The sequence below is a fragment of the Chionomys nivalis genome, chromosome 10, assembly GCF_950005125.1.
Source record: "Chionomys nivalis chromosome 10, mChiNiv1.1, whole genome shotgun sequence".
In the NCBI taxonomy this organism is placed as follows: Eukaryota; Metazoa; Chordata; class Mammalia; order Rodentia; family Cricetidae; genus Chionomys; species Chionomys nivalis.
This window is the reverse complement of record NC_080095.1, coordinates 5,894,970-5,910,243: the sequence shown is the minus strand read 5'-3', so window position 1 is coordinate 5,910,243 and position 15,274 is coordinate 5,894,970. Positions and strand designations below refer to the sequence as shown.

At 40.6% G+C, this 15,274-nt stretch overlaps 1 protein-coding gene across 1 annotated transcript in view; it reads left to right on the top strand.

Annotated features, from left to right (window-relative positions):
* Nucleotides 1–15,274, top strand: part of Ptprn2 (protein tyrosine phosphatase receptor type N2) — a 722,848-nt gene that overhangs the window by 294,434 nt on the left and 413,140 nt on the right. The window contains exon 6 of the mRNA XM_057782319.1: nucleotides 12,633–12,978. Within this exon, the coding sequence (XP_057638302.1) occupies nucleotides 12,633–12,978 (346 nt within the window). The remainder of the gene's footprint in view (nucleotides 1–12,632; nucleotides 12,979–15,274) is intronic.

The following is a 15,274-nucleotide window of genomic DNA, read 5'->3' as shown; positions in this document are numbered from 1 at the left end:
CGCCCACCTGTTTGCCCTGAGGATTTGCCCCCAGCGCCCAGACAGGCTGAGCTAGGTGGTGTTATGTGCCCAAAGAAGGAAGGGGGCAGAAGGAAGAAGGGTTCTGGATGCAAGCTGGGTCTATTATTTATGTTTTAATAAGTTAAGCTGCCTGAAGATCAGTGCAAAACAGTCAAACTATTCAAAGTCATACAAACCAGGCAGTGGTGGCACACACCTTTAATCCCAGCAGTCAAACTAGCTAGCCATAGAGACCAAGTAGTGTTGGTGCACACCTTTAATCCCAGCATCGGAGTGGAATAAAAAAACAGGAGAAGATAGGTCTCAGATCATTCCTAATCTGAGAGTTTGTGGAGCATGGATTGCCCATTTTTGGTCTGAGTATGAGGCAAAAGCCAGTGACTGGCTACTTTGATTTTCTAATCTTCATGTTGAATCCCAATATCTGTCTCTTAATTTTAATTATTCGTGATACATTGGTGCCCAATGTTTGAAGTAAAAGTTCATGAACAAGACATTTGCCTGTGACTTTACAGCCACTGGCTTAGGCCAGAATTACACATGGCTGGAGTCACTGCCCTACCAGCTAGGTGCTTGCTTCATTTTTCTCTCCTGACAAGCTTTTCCTGAACTCCCTTCTTGGGCTCCTGCCAAAGTAGGTAGCTGACTGCCTTGAGATCTAGGTAGGTGCTTACTGTTCTGTGCAGCAGCAATAGGCCTCATATCCACAGCAACATCATTGGAGGATGAGGTAATACAACTGGGAATTCTTAAAATGAGGAATTAGTTAAGAGAGATTTTTCCCAAATTAAAAATGGGAAACAGTATTACATTGGAGGGATTTGCGTCTCCTATGGTAACACAATGGGCAGTTTGGAAGTGGAATAACTAAATGAGAGAATTTAGATGGGATTTATGTGATGTCAATAGTAAACATTATCAGCCTCAGAATTTTTATTGTATCACTAAAAATGTTGGTAAATCCGAGTGCTAAGAAAAAGACGTTAAAAAATCTTAGCAAATAGGTCACAGAGCTATTCAAATTCAGACAAAGAAATTTAATGGAGAACCAATTTCAGTGTTACTTTATAAGAATAGAGAGGAACAGCCTAAAGTTTTCTTTTCTTTTTTCTTTTAATTTATTTCTTTTTTAAATTTTATTTATTTGTTTTTTGTTTTTGGTTTTTTTTTTTTTTTTTTTTTTTGTTTTTCGAGACAGGGTTTCTCTGTAGCTTTGGTGCCTGTCCCGGAACTAGCTCTTGTAGATCAGGCTGGCCTCAAACTCCCAGAGATCCGCCCTTTATTTTTTAAAAAGAAAACAAACAATCTCAGTTCCCACTCCCTCCCCTCCTCCTATTCCATCCATCTTTTCCCCCACCAACCACATCCCCATCCACTCCTCAGAGAGGGAAAGGTCCAAGGTCCAAGGCCTTCCCTGCTATATCTAGGCTGAGCAAGGTATCCATCGAAAGAGAATGGGCTCCCAAAAAGCTGTTACAAACAGTAGGGATAAATCCAGGTGCCACTGCCAGTGGCTTTGCAGTCTGTCACAGCCACACAATTGTCACCCACCTTCAGAGGGAATAGTTTGGGCCTATGCTGGTTCCTCCCCTGTCTGGCTAGAGTTGGTGAGCTCCCATTAGCTCAGGTAAGCTGTTTCAGTGGATGTCCTCATCATGGTCATGATCTCTTTGCTCATATTCTCACTCCTCACACTCTTCAGCTGGACTTTGGGAGCTCAGCCCAGGGCTCTGATGCAGGTCTCTGTTTCCATCAGTTGCTGTATGAAGGATCTATAGTAACATTTAATATATTAATCAATCTGACTACAGGGCAAGGCCAGTTCAGGCTCCCTCTCCTCTATTGCTTAGGGATCATCCTTGTGGATTCCTGGAAATTTCTGTAGTGTGAGGTTTCTTGCTAGCCCCATAATGGCTTCCTCCATCAAAATATCTTCTTCCTTGCTCTCATCTCTGTCCTTCCTCCATCTCAACTATCCCGTTCCCTCAAGTTCTCCTCCCCCCTTCTTTTCACCTGTCCTCTTCCTTTGCGGTCCTCCCTCCTCCACCCACCCTCATGCCCCCAATTTTGTCAGGTGATCTTGTCTATTTCCTCTTTCCAGGTAGATTGATATATGTTTTTCTTAGGGTTCATCTTATTACTTAGTTCATTCGGGTCATGGACTATAGGCTCATTATCCTTTGCTTTACAACAAGTATCCTCTTATGAATGAGTACATAAGTGTACATGTTAATCTTTCTTGATCTTGGTTACCTCTCTCAGGATGGTTTTTTGTAGTTCCATCCATTTGCATGCATGAATGCAATGGATGCAAAATATTTCAACGTGTCATTTTTTTTTTCCACTGAGTAGTACTCCATTGTATAAATGTACCACATTTTCTATATCCATTCTTTGGCTGAGGGTCATATAGGTTGTTTCCAGGTTCTGGCTATTACAAATAATGCTGCTATGAACATAGTTGAACAAACGTACTTCTAGTGTTATTGAGCATCCTTTGGGTATATGACCAATAGTGGTATTAATGGGTCCTGAAGTAGGTTGATTCCCAATTTTCTGAAAAACAAAACAAAATGCCATAATGATTTTCAAAGTGGTTGTACAAGTTTGCATTGGAGGAGTGTTCCCCTTACTCCACATTCCATAAGCTGTCATTGGTGTTTTTGATCTTAGCCATTCGGACTGGTGTAAGATGGTATCCCAGATTTGTTTGATTTGCATTTACCTCATGGCTAAGGATGTTGAACATTTCCTTAAGTGTCTTTCAACCATTTAAAAAATAGGGCACAAAACTAAACAGGAAACTCTCAACAGAAGAATCTCAAATGGTTGATGACTGCTTCTATTTCCTTGTAGGTTATAGCTCTACTTAAATTGTTCACCTGTTCTTGATTTAATTTTGGTATATGGTACCTCTCCAGAAAATTGTCCATTTCTTTTATATTTTCTAATTCTGTGGTATACAGGTTTTTTAAATATGACCTAATGATTCTCTGGATTTTTTTGGTTTCTATTGTTATATCCCCCCTTTTATTTCTGATTTTGTTAATTTGGATGTTCTCTATCTGCCTTTTGATTAGTTTGGATAAAAGTTTGCTATATTGTTGATTTTCTCAAAGAACCAGCCCTTTGTTTCATTGATTCTTTGTATTGTTCTCTTTTTTTTCTCTTTTTATTGATTTCAGCCCTCAATTTGATTCTTTACTACTCCTACTGGGAGAGTCTACTTCTTTTGTTCTAGAATTTTCAGGTGTGTTGTTAAGTCACTAGTGTGAGATTTCTCCACTTACTTTATGTAGGTACTTAGTGTTATGAATTTTTCTCTTAGTACTGATTTTATTGTGTCCCATAGGTTTGGGTATATTGTACCTTTATTTTCATTGAATTCTAGAAAATATTTAATTTCTTTCTTTATTTCTTCCTTGACCCAGAAGTGTTTTAATTGAGCACTCTTCTATTTTCATGAGTTTGTAGTCTTTCTGCAATTAGTGATGCTGTTAAATTCTAACTATAAACCATGGTGATTCGGTAAGATACAGGGGATTATTTGTGTTTTATTTTTATCTGTTGCTGTTTGCTTTGTTATTAAGTATGTGGTCAGTTTTAGAGAAGGTTCCATGAGGTGATGAGAAGAAAATATATTTTTTGTGTTTGGGTAAGGTGTTCTATAGATGTCTGTTAAGTCCATTTGAGTTATGACATCTATTCTCTTATTTCTCTGTTAAGTTTCTGTCATGTTGACCTGTCCATTGTGGATAATTCGGTATTAAAATTTCCTGCTATTAGTGTATGGGGTTTGAAGTGCAATTTAAACTTTAGTAATTTTTTTTTACATATGTGGATACTCTTATATTTGGGGCACAGATGTTCAAGGTTAAGACTTCATCTTGATGGATTGTTTCTGTTATAAGTTTAAAGTGTCCTTCTTCATCTCTTCTGATTGATTTTAGTTTGAAATCAATTTTGTTAGATATTAGGATAGCCACACCCACTTGTTTCTTAGATCCATTTGATAGGGAAATCTTTTCCCAATCCTTTACTCTGAGGTAATGTCTCTCTTGAGGTTGAGGTGTGTTTCTTCTTTACAGCTGAAGGTTTCATGCTCCTTTTGTATTCATTTTGTTAGCCTGTGTGTTTTTATGGATAAATTGAGTTCATTGATATTAGGATATATTAATGACCAGTGATTGCTAATTACTGTTATTTTGGGTGGTAGGTTTGTGTGTTTCCATTCTTTGGGATTTGCTGGTATGAAGTTATCTGTTGCCTGTGCTTTTGTGTGTACAGTTATCTTCCTTGGGTTGTAGTTTTCCTCCTAGTACACTCTGTATGGCTGAATTTGTGGATAGGTATCGTTTAAAGTCTGGTTTTGTCATAGAATATCTTGTTTTCTACATTGATGATGAATGAAAGCTTTACTGGGTATAGTAGTCTGGGCTTGCTCCTGTGGTCTCTTAGTGTGTACAGCACATCTGGCCAGGATTTCATGGTTTCAGTTGAGAAGTCAGGTGTAATTCTAATAGGTCTGCCTTTATATGTTGCGTGATCTTTTTCCTTTGCAGCTCTTAATATTATTTCTTTATTCTGTATATTTTGTATTTGATTATTATATGGTGAGGGGACTTTTTAAAAAAATCGGTCTAGTCTATTTGGTGTTTTTTAAGCTTCTTGTACCTTCATATGGTTATCCTTCTTTAGGTTGAGAAAATTTTCTTCTATGATTCTGCTGAATATATTTTCTGTGCCTTTGAACTGGAGTTCTTCTCCTTCTTCTGTCCCTATTATTTTAAGGTTTAGTCTTTTCATGGTGTCCCAGATTTTCTGGATGTTTTGGGTTAAGAATTTGTTGGATTTAATGTTTTCTTTGGTTGATGAATCTATTCCTCTATAGTATCTTTAACACCTGAGATTCTCTCTTCCATCTCTTGTATTCTCTTGGTTTTGCTTGCCTCTATAGTCCAGTTTGTTTACACAAACTTTCCATATCCATATTTCCCTTGGTTTTTGTTTTCTTTAATATACCTATTTCAGTCTTCAAGTCTTGAACTGTTTGTTTCACCTCTTGATTGTGTTTTCTTTGAGAGATTTATTGATTTCTTCCAATTTTTTTGTTTGTCTTTTTCTCCATTTCTTTAATGGAATTTTTCATTTTCTCTTTAAAGGTCTCCATTATCCTCATAATGTTACATTTAAAATTGTTTTCTTGCATTGGTGCCTATCTTTGTCTTCCTCCAATTGGTGCTATAGTGTATTTGCATCTTGGTTCAATCCTTGAAGTGGCTGTCCGTGTCTTTGGGAACTATTCTTGTTCTGCTCTATACTGTTACTGTATGTGTCTCAGGGATCCATTGAAGTTTCTCTTGGCCTGCTCTCAAGTCCACTTTCTTGGTCTCCTTTGTTAGTTTACACTGTGCAGTCACAGTCTGTGTTCAGGATTCCTCTCTTGGTCCTCTCTGTGCAGTCACAGCCTGTGCTTCAGGTTTATTCTCCTGGTCCTCTCTCTTAGCCCTCTCTGTGTAGTTGCAGCTTGTGTTTCTGGCTTTCACTGAGGTTGCAGGTGGGAGGTATAGGAGGATTTGGGAGTAGAGTGGAACTTGTAGTTTGAAGGGTCCGATGGATGGGGTGGGAGCGATGGGGTGGGAGCCTTGGAGCAGCCTGCCTATAGGAAGTTTGCCTGCCAGCTGGCTAGAAAAATTGAGGCAGGTGGGGAGGGACCTAGAGTTTTGTCCTGGTATGGAGGGCCTAAAGAATGGGTATCCCACCAGCTGAATGATCACTCACCTCTTGTACCTCTCTGTGAATTTGCAGTCTGTGTTTCAGAGTTCCACTGAGGTTGCACTTGATAGGAGGGTTTGGGGGTGGAGTGGGATTTGTGGTTTGCAGGGTCCAATGGATGGGTATTAAAGACAAGATCAGCACCTTTGGAGGAATGGATTTGACCTACAACTAATATTGAATCTCATGATCATGATGATGCATGGATAGAGGAGGTGATTTCCAAAGGTTTGAGGAAAAATCAAAATGTCAGATGTTACACTTGTGACAAACAAGGCCACCTTAAAAGGGATTTTAAATAGGGCATTATAGAAACAATGCTTTTTGCTAAGAATAATCTGTTCAGAATGCCCCTCCATTATGCAGAAAGTGTAGCAAAGGCAGGCATTGGACTAATTAATGTAGGAAAATTCAAGGTAATCCTTTGCTGTCAAGAAACTCCATGAGGGTCCTCTTGCAGGCCCCTATGACAAATCCAGTTTAGTTGTTTCCTGCCATCATAGAGGAAACTCCTTCCCAGAGCAATTAAAAAACCTAATACCTATTGTAAGAAACCATACTACTTTGGATAATACAACAGTTATGGGAGAACATAAAATTCAGGAGAAAACATAAAACAAGTATTTTGACAAGCTTCTGCAAATGAATAAAGATGAAAATTAAAAATATGAACAAATGACATTGTTATTGAAGGTCTGGTAGACACTAGTGCAGATGTAACAATAATTTTATCAGAATCTTGGCAACAAAATTTGCCTCTTCAGGATGCAAATGTTTCAATTTTTAGGGATCAGAACATTATCTCAGGTAAAGCAGAGTATAAGATGTGTCAAGTATATAGGGCCAGAAGGAATATTAAAATGATATGCGGCTCATGTAGCAATGATTTTGTGGGGATGTGATTTGATACATCAATGGAATACTCAGATTAACATTCCCACAATCTTAGAAACAAACCATAAATTAATGTGTGTTTCTAGGGAAAAAATAATACAAGGTTTTATAAAGAACAGTCACTGATGTTCAGGTTGTACAATAACAGCTGCTAGGGTAATATCCTCCCTCTGCATTAAAATTCCTGTAGGGGAAGGTTTGGAAAGTAATAGGAAAAGAATGTAGCTAAGATTCAGATTCACACATTCCAGATGTCATTTTACTATCTGATTCAAATATAGACACTTTAAAAAGAATGTTTGAAAAAGTAAAGAAAATTTTATTTGTTGTGGACTAAAAATTGCACCTGAAAAAATACAAAGAGGAGCTTCCATTAATTATTTAGGTTATAAGATAGGTTTACAAATAATTAGATCCCAAAAGGTGCAAATTAGGAGAGATCAATTGTAGACTCTTAATAATTTCCAAAGATTGCTAGGAGACACTTCCCATCTATGGGGCACTATTGGAATAGGCTCTGATGACCTGATTAATTTAAACAAAAGTTTAGATGGTGACAAAGATTTAAATAGTTCCAAGAAATTATTGGAAGAAGGAGAGAGAATTGGCTTTGGTTGAAGAGAAATTACAGTACCTTTTAGTAATGATGAAATTGACAAATTATGGGAAGAAAGTGATACCTGGAAAGAAGTTGTGGCATTTTTTTTGGGGGGGGGGAGATATTGACAACTATCTCTAAAACAAGAGAACTTGACTTATAAAGAGAACTAATTGGATTCTTCCTCACATTGTACAGGACACACCAATAACTGGAGCCCCTACATTCTATACTAATGCAGGTAAATCAGGAAAGGCAGGTTACAAATCAGAAAATTTAAGTAATGTGGATGAAAGCCCTTATGATTCTGTCCAAAAGTCAGAATTATATATGCTATTCTTATGGTACAAAGGAACTTTAAAGAGGTTCTTTAAGAACCTCTCAACATAGTTACCAATTCACAATATAGAGAAAGAGTTGTTTTGCATATTAAAATGACTGAATTTATACCAGGTGATATAGAATTGACTTTATTATTTATTCAGTTACAAGATACAATCAGAAATAGGAGTCATTCCTTATACATAACACACATCCAATCTCATATGAGTCTGCCAGGTGCTCTAGCACAAGGTATTGAAGAAATCAATTATTGATTGGAAATGTGATGAAGGTCTCAGAATATCATTTAAAAAGTAATGTAAATGCAAATGGACGGAAATAGAAAATACTATCCTGAGTGAGGTAAGCCAGACCCAAAAAGAGGAACATGGGATGTACTCACTCATAATTGGTTTCTAGCCATAAATAAAGGACATTGAGCCTATAATTTGTGATCCTAGAGAAGCTAAATAAGAAGGTGAACCCAAAGAAAAACATACAGTCATCCTCCTGAATATTAACCTTCATCAGGCGATGAAAGGAGACAGAGACAGAGTCCAACATTGAAGCACCAGACTGAAACCCCAAGGTCCAAATCAGGAGCAGAAGGAGAGAGAACACGAGCAAGGAACTCAGGACCGCGAGGGGTGCACCCACACACTGAGACAATGGGAATGTTCTATCGGGGACTCACCAAGGCCAGCTGGACTGGGTCTGAAAAAGCATGGGATAACACCGGACTCACTGAACATAGCGGACAATGAGGACTGCTGAGAAGTCAAGTGTTGTAATAGGGGATGTGGGCTGCGTCCCGCCACCCGGCTAGCTTTACCCCGAAATAATTACACAGAAACTGTATTCTTTTAAACACTGCTTGGCCCATTAGATTTAGTCTCTTATTGGCTAGCTCTTACATATTGATCTAACCCATTTCTAATATTCTGTGTAGCACCACGAGCTGGCTTACCAGGAAAGATCTTAACCTGCGTCTGTCTGGAGTGGGAGAATCATGGCGACTCACTGACTGGGCTTCTTTCTCCCAGCATTCTGTTCTGTCTACTCTGCCTACCTAATTTTCTGTCCTATCAGGGCCAAGCAGTTTTCTTTATTAATTAACCAATGAAAGCAACTGATAAATACAAGACCCACCTCCATCAGTCAAGAACAATGGCACTGGGTTTTGATCCTACTGCACGTACTGGCTTTGTGGGAGCCTAGGCTGTTTGAATGTTCACCTTACTAGACCTGGATGGAGGTGGGTGGTCCTTGGACTTCCCATAGGGCAGGGAACCCTGACTGCTCTTCGGGCTGACAAGAGAGGGGGAGTTGATTGGGGGGGGGGAATGGGAGGTGGTGGCGGGGAGGAGACAGAAATCTTTAATAAATAAATAAATAAATAAGTCATGTAAATAACAAAGGTTTAAAAAACACTTTACCATCATGTGGTACCATGCCAAAGAAAATATAAGGAAATGTCCTACTTGTTCTTTATACAATCAGACACCACCACCTGCAGGAAGTAATCCAAAAGGTACTCAAATAATAATGCTAATGATCTTGTAGTCTGAAGCTAGTTTTGGAGTTGGAGTGTGACTCTCTCCTTCTCTAAACCCAAATGTTCTTATTAAATGAAGTCCCACATCTCTGTCTCATGTTAGAAGAATTACCTGATATTAGACAGAAATAAAACAAAAATTTAGAGACTGTTTTATTGCCACTAATCTTTTAACCCTTTCATTTTATATTAACTCTAGCAACTTTTCTTATGGTATAAATTTTATGACATATGTATATATGTTCTAAACTTTTCATCGTGATATTAATGATTATATAGAGCACTAACTACTTCTAGATAAAGGTTTCATCTACCTTCCTGTACATGATTTTGGGTTTGAGTCTCTATCAGTTTGGGGCAGTGAACCATGAGCGTGCCTGACAGTGACCTTTGAATTCTCCAAAAAGAGGATGGGGCCCTACAACGATGATTCCTCCAGGGCTATGATAACACCATTAAGCTGAAAACACCATCTACAGATCAACTTTGGACTACAAACTGCTCAGAACAATTTTGAGGTGGCTACCTTAGATGATCCAGCCTAGCCAGGATGTTAGATGAATCATGCACTTTCCCATAGACTGGACAACAAATGATACAGCTACCTCTTCTAGGACTTGACAATTAACTCCAATTTTTCTTTTCAGGATCCCCTAAAGATACCACAGCCCCCAGAGAGCAGGACGTAAATTTAAGTATACAACACACACATTCCCAGAGGTTGGATACATGGTTTTTGAACATTAAATGGGTTGTGGATATTTTTCATTGTTTAGGGGTGTTGGTTACAAGTTGTTATTGGTTAAGGACAGGAGAACGTTGAACATAGGATATTAGATTCATAATTCTTGTTTTGAGAAGAAAAAAGGGGGCTATAATTATAATAGGATAAAAGGTACATTACTGAATCTACTCTTAAAAGAAAACAGGGAAGATATAGATGGATATGATAAGAAAAAAGCTAGATTATGGAATGTACTTTTAAAAAGCAACTATTGGCTTTAAATGTTTTACATTGGATTGGACTTTTGTATAATTTATAAAATGTTGTATATTGATACAAATTTGAGATTAATTTTGTTAGAACATACTGTATATACATTTCTACTCTTGTCAAGGTATTATACCTATACAATTGATTTAATAATGTAATACAAATTTCTAGTCCTTGAGACTTATTATCACCAACTGTTTAGGATAATAAGAAAATGCAGTAATGGACGTAATGGCCAGGGATGCTCTCATGCCCATCCACTTACATGTGATTGGTGTTAAGCCACCCTGGAGCTTGTGTCCGGGTGGGTCTGGAGTAGACTTCCTCCTTTGGGTTGCTGAAGAACAAGTACCCTCCTGGTTTTGACACCAGCCTCTCATTGCCCCTTTGAAGGCAACAGACTTACTCTGCCATTGCATGGGTCCAGGGAGTAGGGTACTGTGGAACCAGCATTTTCTGAGTTTTTCTTGAAGACTCTTATTTGTGCTCTATGTGGGGATGCTCTTTCCTCCTCTTTGCCTTAATTTGAATCAGATTATAAACACAGAGCATATTGTCTGTCCTAGCCTGCTGCACAGATATGCTGAGCCTTGTGTCTCTGCCTGGAGCTGTCCAATGTGGGGTGCTAATTAGAGATCCTTTGAGTGGAGCCCATCAGGCTGCATCAGAGTGAGAAGAGGAAGGATGCTACAGGCACATTAACGAGCATTCGGATGTGAGCCCTGGCCTCGGGTGCAGTGACCCAGCCCTCTGTGCAGACTCCTGAAAGGCAGAGTGGTGGAGCCTGTAACTGGTTCGTCACCTGATTTGTGGGGAATGGCTGGAGCGGCTGCTCTTGTGGCAGTCTTCTTGCTCATGTCTCCCCCTCCCCGTCCTTACTTTTTGTTTTCTAAGAGAAGACCAGTTGATTTCAGCTAGTCTTGCATACAGAACTAAACAATTTGGATGATAGCTAGAGTTATATCATTTTGGGAACAATAACAACAGCAGAAGAAGAGTCTAAGAGGTGACAGTGAAACTCTTTTGTCTGAAGGAACAAGGCTCAAAAGGTGAAATGATCTGTTAAAGCTCTTACACAGAAGCTGCTCTGGGACCCATAGCCAACATGTTCTGATCTCCAGCTTCCTGTAGAAGAAGTCTGTGCCATGGGGTGGCAAAATAGCTTGGTTGGTGACATGCTTCCTGCAAAAACATAAGGACCTGAATCTGGATGCCTGGCATTCATGTAAAAAAGCAGGAACGATGACACATTCCTGTAATTCCAAAGATGAGTAGGAGGAGACAGGAGCATCCTTGAGGCTTTCTGACCAGTTAGTCTTGCCAGAAATCCACGTTCAGTGAGAATTACTTTTGTTTCAAAATACCATAGTGGAGAAAGTAATAAAAGTCCCCCAGGCTAAGCTCTGGCCTCCATCTACACATGCACATATGTGTATACACACGGAGACATGTTCTCTCCCTCTCTCAAGGAGGATTTAGACGGTGAACAGTCAGGGCTGTTGAAGGGGCTGTGTGTTTGCAGCAAGGCTATCCTCCTGTGCCACAGCAAACACCCACACTGTAGCAGATTCCCACATTTCTTTAGAGACGATGTGCAAATGGTCGCTCGGCAATAAGATTCCTCAACATCAGCAGCCACCAGAGGAATGCAAGCAAAGCAAAACAATAAACAAAACAAACAAAAGGTGGTGATGCCCTACCTCCCAGACCCAAGTACGGCTGGCATAAGTAACTATGAGGACGACATAATGACAATGTTGAAGAGAAACTGCTCCGTTCTTTGTTTTGTAAGGCTGGCAGCTCTTGAAATATTAAATATTTTGAGTGATAATATGACCCTATGAATTAATCTGTTAGACTTATACCTAAGTGAACCAAAATATGTCCATCTCCCAGACTTGGCAGCTTACAGTGATCTAGCAGCATGATTCAAAGTGACCCAGAGTGGAAGACTACCTGTGTGTCCTTCATCTGGTCCGTGAAACATTAGAATATGGTAACATTGTATAGAGGAGGCTCACTCAGCCCTGAGGAGGATGGGGACCTTGGCATGTGCTCTAAAGTGGTCCATATGCAAATTGCCACATTCTGTGAGGGTCCATTTACAAAATTGTCTGCAAAGGACCATGCTCTCAGATGCAGAAAGTAAAACTGCAGTTGTCTGGGCTGATGACAGAGAAATGGCGACCTGCACCATGTTTTGATTTGGTGATGTTCTGGAGTTATTTAGTGGTGATGTTTGCACATCTGTAAACACATTTAAAATCACAGAATTGTATGATTGCATGGCCTGGTGCATCTCAAGAAAGCTGCTACTTAAAAACCATTGCTGCAGTAACTATGATGTGTGGAGTTTGGCCAATCAACAATGCTTGTATGTCAGAGATGCTTGGTGCCATGAGGATGGAGCCCAGGGCCCCTGAGCACAGGCTGATGGAGATCTAACTCTTACCTTGTCTCATCTTCTCCTCTAGGGTGAGGACTCTTTCCCTGATAACATCCTGACCTATGTGGCTCACACTTCTACACTGACTTATCCTGCAACCCGGGTTAAGTATCCTGACAACATTTTGCGGCCGCTTAGCAGGCTCCAGCCAGATGAACTCAGCCCTAAGGTAGATAGCGATGTGGACAAACAGCAGCTGATTGCTGCCCTTGGTGCCTACACTGCCCAGAGGCCTCCCGGAGAAAATGATCCAGGGCCACAGTACCTTCTACATAATCCTGTGAGATCATCGAGACCCTTCTCAGCGCCTGCTGCTTCTCAGAGATGGTCTTTCCCTCCGGGAGAGTCCAAGGATTCCCTGAGCATGGGAGATGGTGAGTGTTTGGCGGCCTGCTCTCACTACATTGGCCTTGATGATTTCTTCTTGGAGGGCATTTCCCTTACACACCTCTTGTAGACACATTGTGACAAAGCGATCTTAAATAGGTCCAGGGTCCCTATTGGTGAGAAGAATCCTACCGCAGGGATACCCACAACAGCTGGGGAAGAGGCAAATGCTCTTGGTATAGGTGGCTGGCTTAGCTCTGCCTCTGAAGGACGGCCCCTGGGCTGTGCCCTCTACCACGTGTTTCATAACACACAATAGGAATACTGTTAGGTCTTCCATGCCATGCCATTCTGGGTGACCAAATCCATAACTGACTCAGATATGGTTAAGTGGTTAATCCTCAGGGTGTTCAGTCTGTGGTTAGTCCAACCCACAATGCAGTGGGATATAGTGCGGACCTCACTGCGGCCCTTGCCGGTGCTGTGGTTTTCAGTGATGAACTTTTGTGGTTATCTTCATGCTGTTGGGGGCACCTATGGGCAATGACAGCCTAGGCACTTGCTGGCTCCTAATCCTTTATATCGTATACAAGGTTCTGGTCCATTTTCTTTCTTACAACCTTTCACTAATACCATCCCAAGGTGGGATTATTATGTTATGACTTTGCCTATAGATATTCTAAACCTAAGCAGGTAGCACCACAAGGAATTGGCTGGGGACTACACTGGCATCATCCTGTCTCCTGTAAGCAAAGCTCAGTTCACACTGACAGTCCTGCTTTGTTTGCGGATGCCCAAGCTGGTCTTTGCCCATTACAGGAAAGATGCCCATGCTTTCTCTGTGACCCCTGTTGTTTCTCCTTCATGGTCGGGTAGGGTCCTTTTCTTCTCTTTGTCTCCTACTCCATATCCCACAACCTAAAGAATTTCCACTTATTGCTGGAGTCAGCCGTCGTTATTGGATCTAAGAAGAGGTAGATGCCACTTTTCTACCAAGGGATGAAATCTAATTATGGATTATGGATATGTTTGTGCCTATGGTCGCCACTGCCCTGATCATGGCTGCTTGCCCAGTGTGCAGGCTACTTTCCCAAGCTTCTCTATGTATGTTCCTAACTTCACTGTATGCTTTTAAAAGTGCCACTAAAATGCTAAACACAAAATCAACAGATCTGGAAGGCAACCCATGCATGTCACACCAGCTTCAGCACATTACTCTCTGGGATGTTTATGCTCTACACCCCACCCTCCCTGCAGGATTTGAACTGAATTTGGTCATTATGTTGTTATACATGTCCACATTCCAGTAGGGTACAGACCCAGCCACAGTGATGTGAAGGTAGTGACAGTGTCAAAGTGTCTTAGGGGCCATACTTCCCAACCATCACATTTATCACTAGTTATTCTGAAATAAAGCCTGTGGACTACTGGAAACATCTAGGGTTTTCCTTGTTCTCATTTTCAGTTGTTTTATTAGAAGCCTGGTCAGTTTTATGAAGGAGTTTATCACATTATGAATTTTGCTGGTTGTATCCTGGTGATGTTTAAGTTATTTCTGCTCTGTGTCTGGCATGTGGCCACATCTGTTTGATCTTAGTGAAGTGGTTATGGTAGTGCTATGTGCTTCGTGGAGGTGCCCACTGTCCTGCCCTTTGTCTCCTTTAAGTTTCCTGGTGGGGTGGGTCACCAGACCCTTATGGCAAGCTCTGGCTTCAGCATCTACATACAGTTCAGGGACTGGAAAGTTTCCCAGTCTCTTGATATGCTGGGCTGATCCTAGGGGGAAAAACACTCCATCCCCAATTCTCTCCTTCAAACATTCGGTTGAATGAGTGATGAGTGTTTGCTATCCCTCTCCCTGCCCCCATTGTGACCCCTGGGCCCCGCGAAGGCAGTGCATCACAATCTTCATTGGTGATTGTGTTGGACAGCTGCGTTGTTTGCAGAGTGAAAGAATAAATGGATGAATCTGCAAATTATCCCAGTTGTTGCTCACTCAGCCTCCAAAAGCTGTGCTAGCATCAGCCTGGTTTTCCACAAGAGCAAATACCTTCAGAGCTCAATGGTGGTGCCCAACCAAACATTTGGATCACTCCAGAGAAAGCTTGATTTGTCAAGAACACCTAAATAGCAACTAAACACTATTGAGTTTTTTGCTTTGGCTAACAGGTCCTGGGATTTGGTCATTAAAGTCACAGATTGCATTCCTTTTATATATGTATATATAATCAACATATAGCGGGGGAGACAATGCCCCAGTTAGACATTTTATATGACCAAGTGAAGCCTCCAGTGCCAGAAATGGACTACATTCACCTTGGGGATGGAGCTTGGTAAAAGATT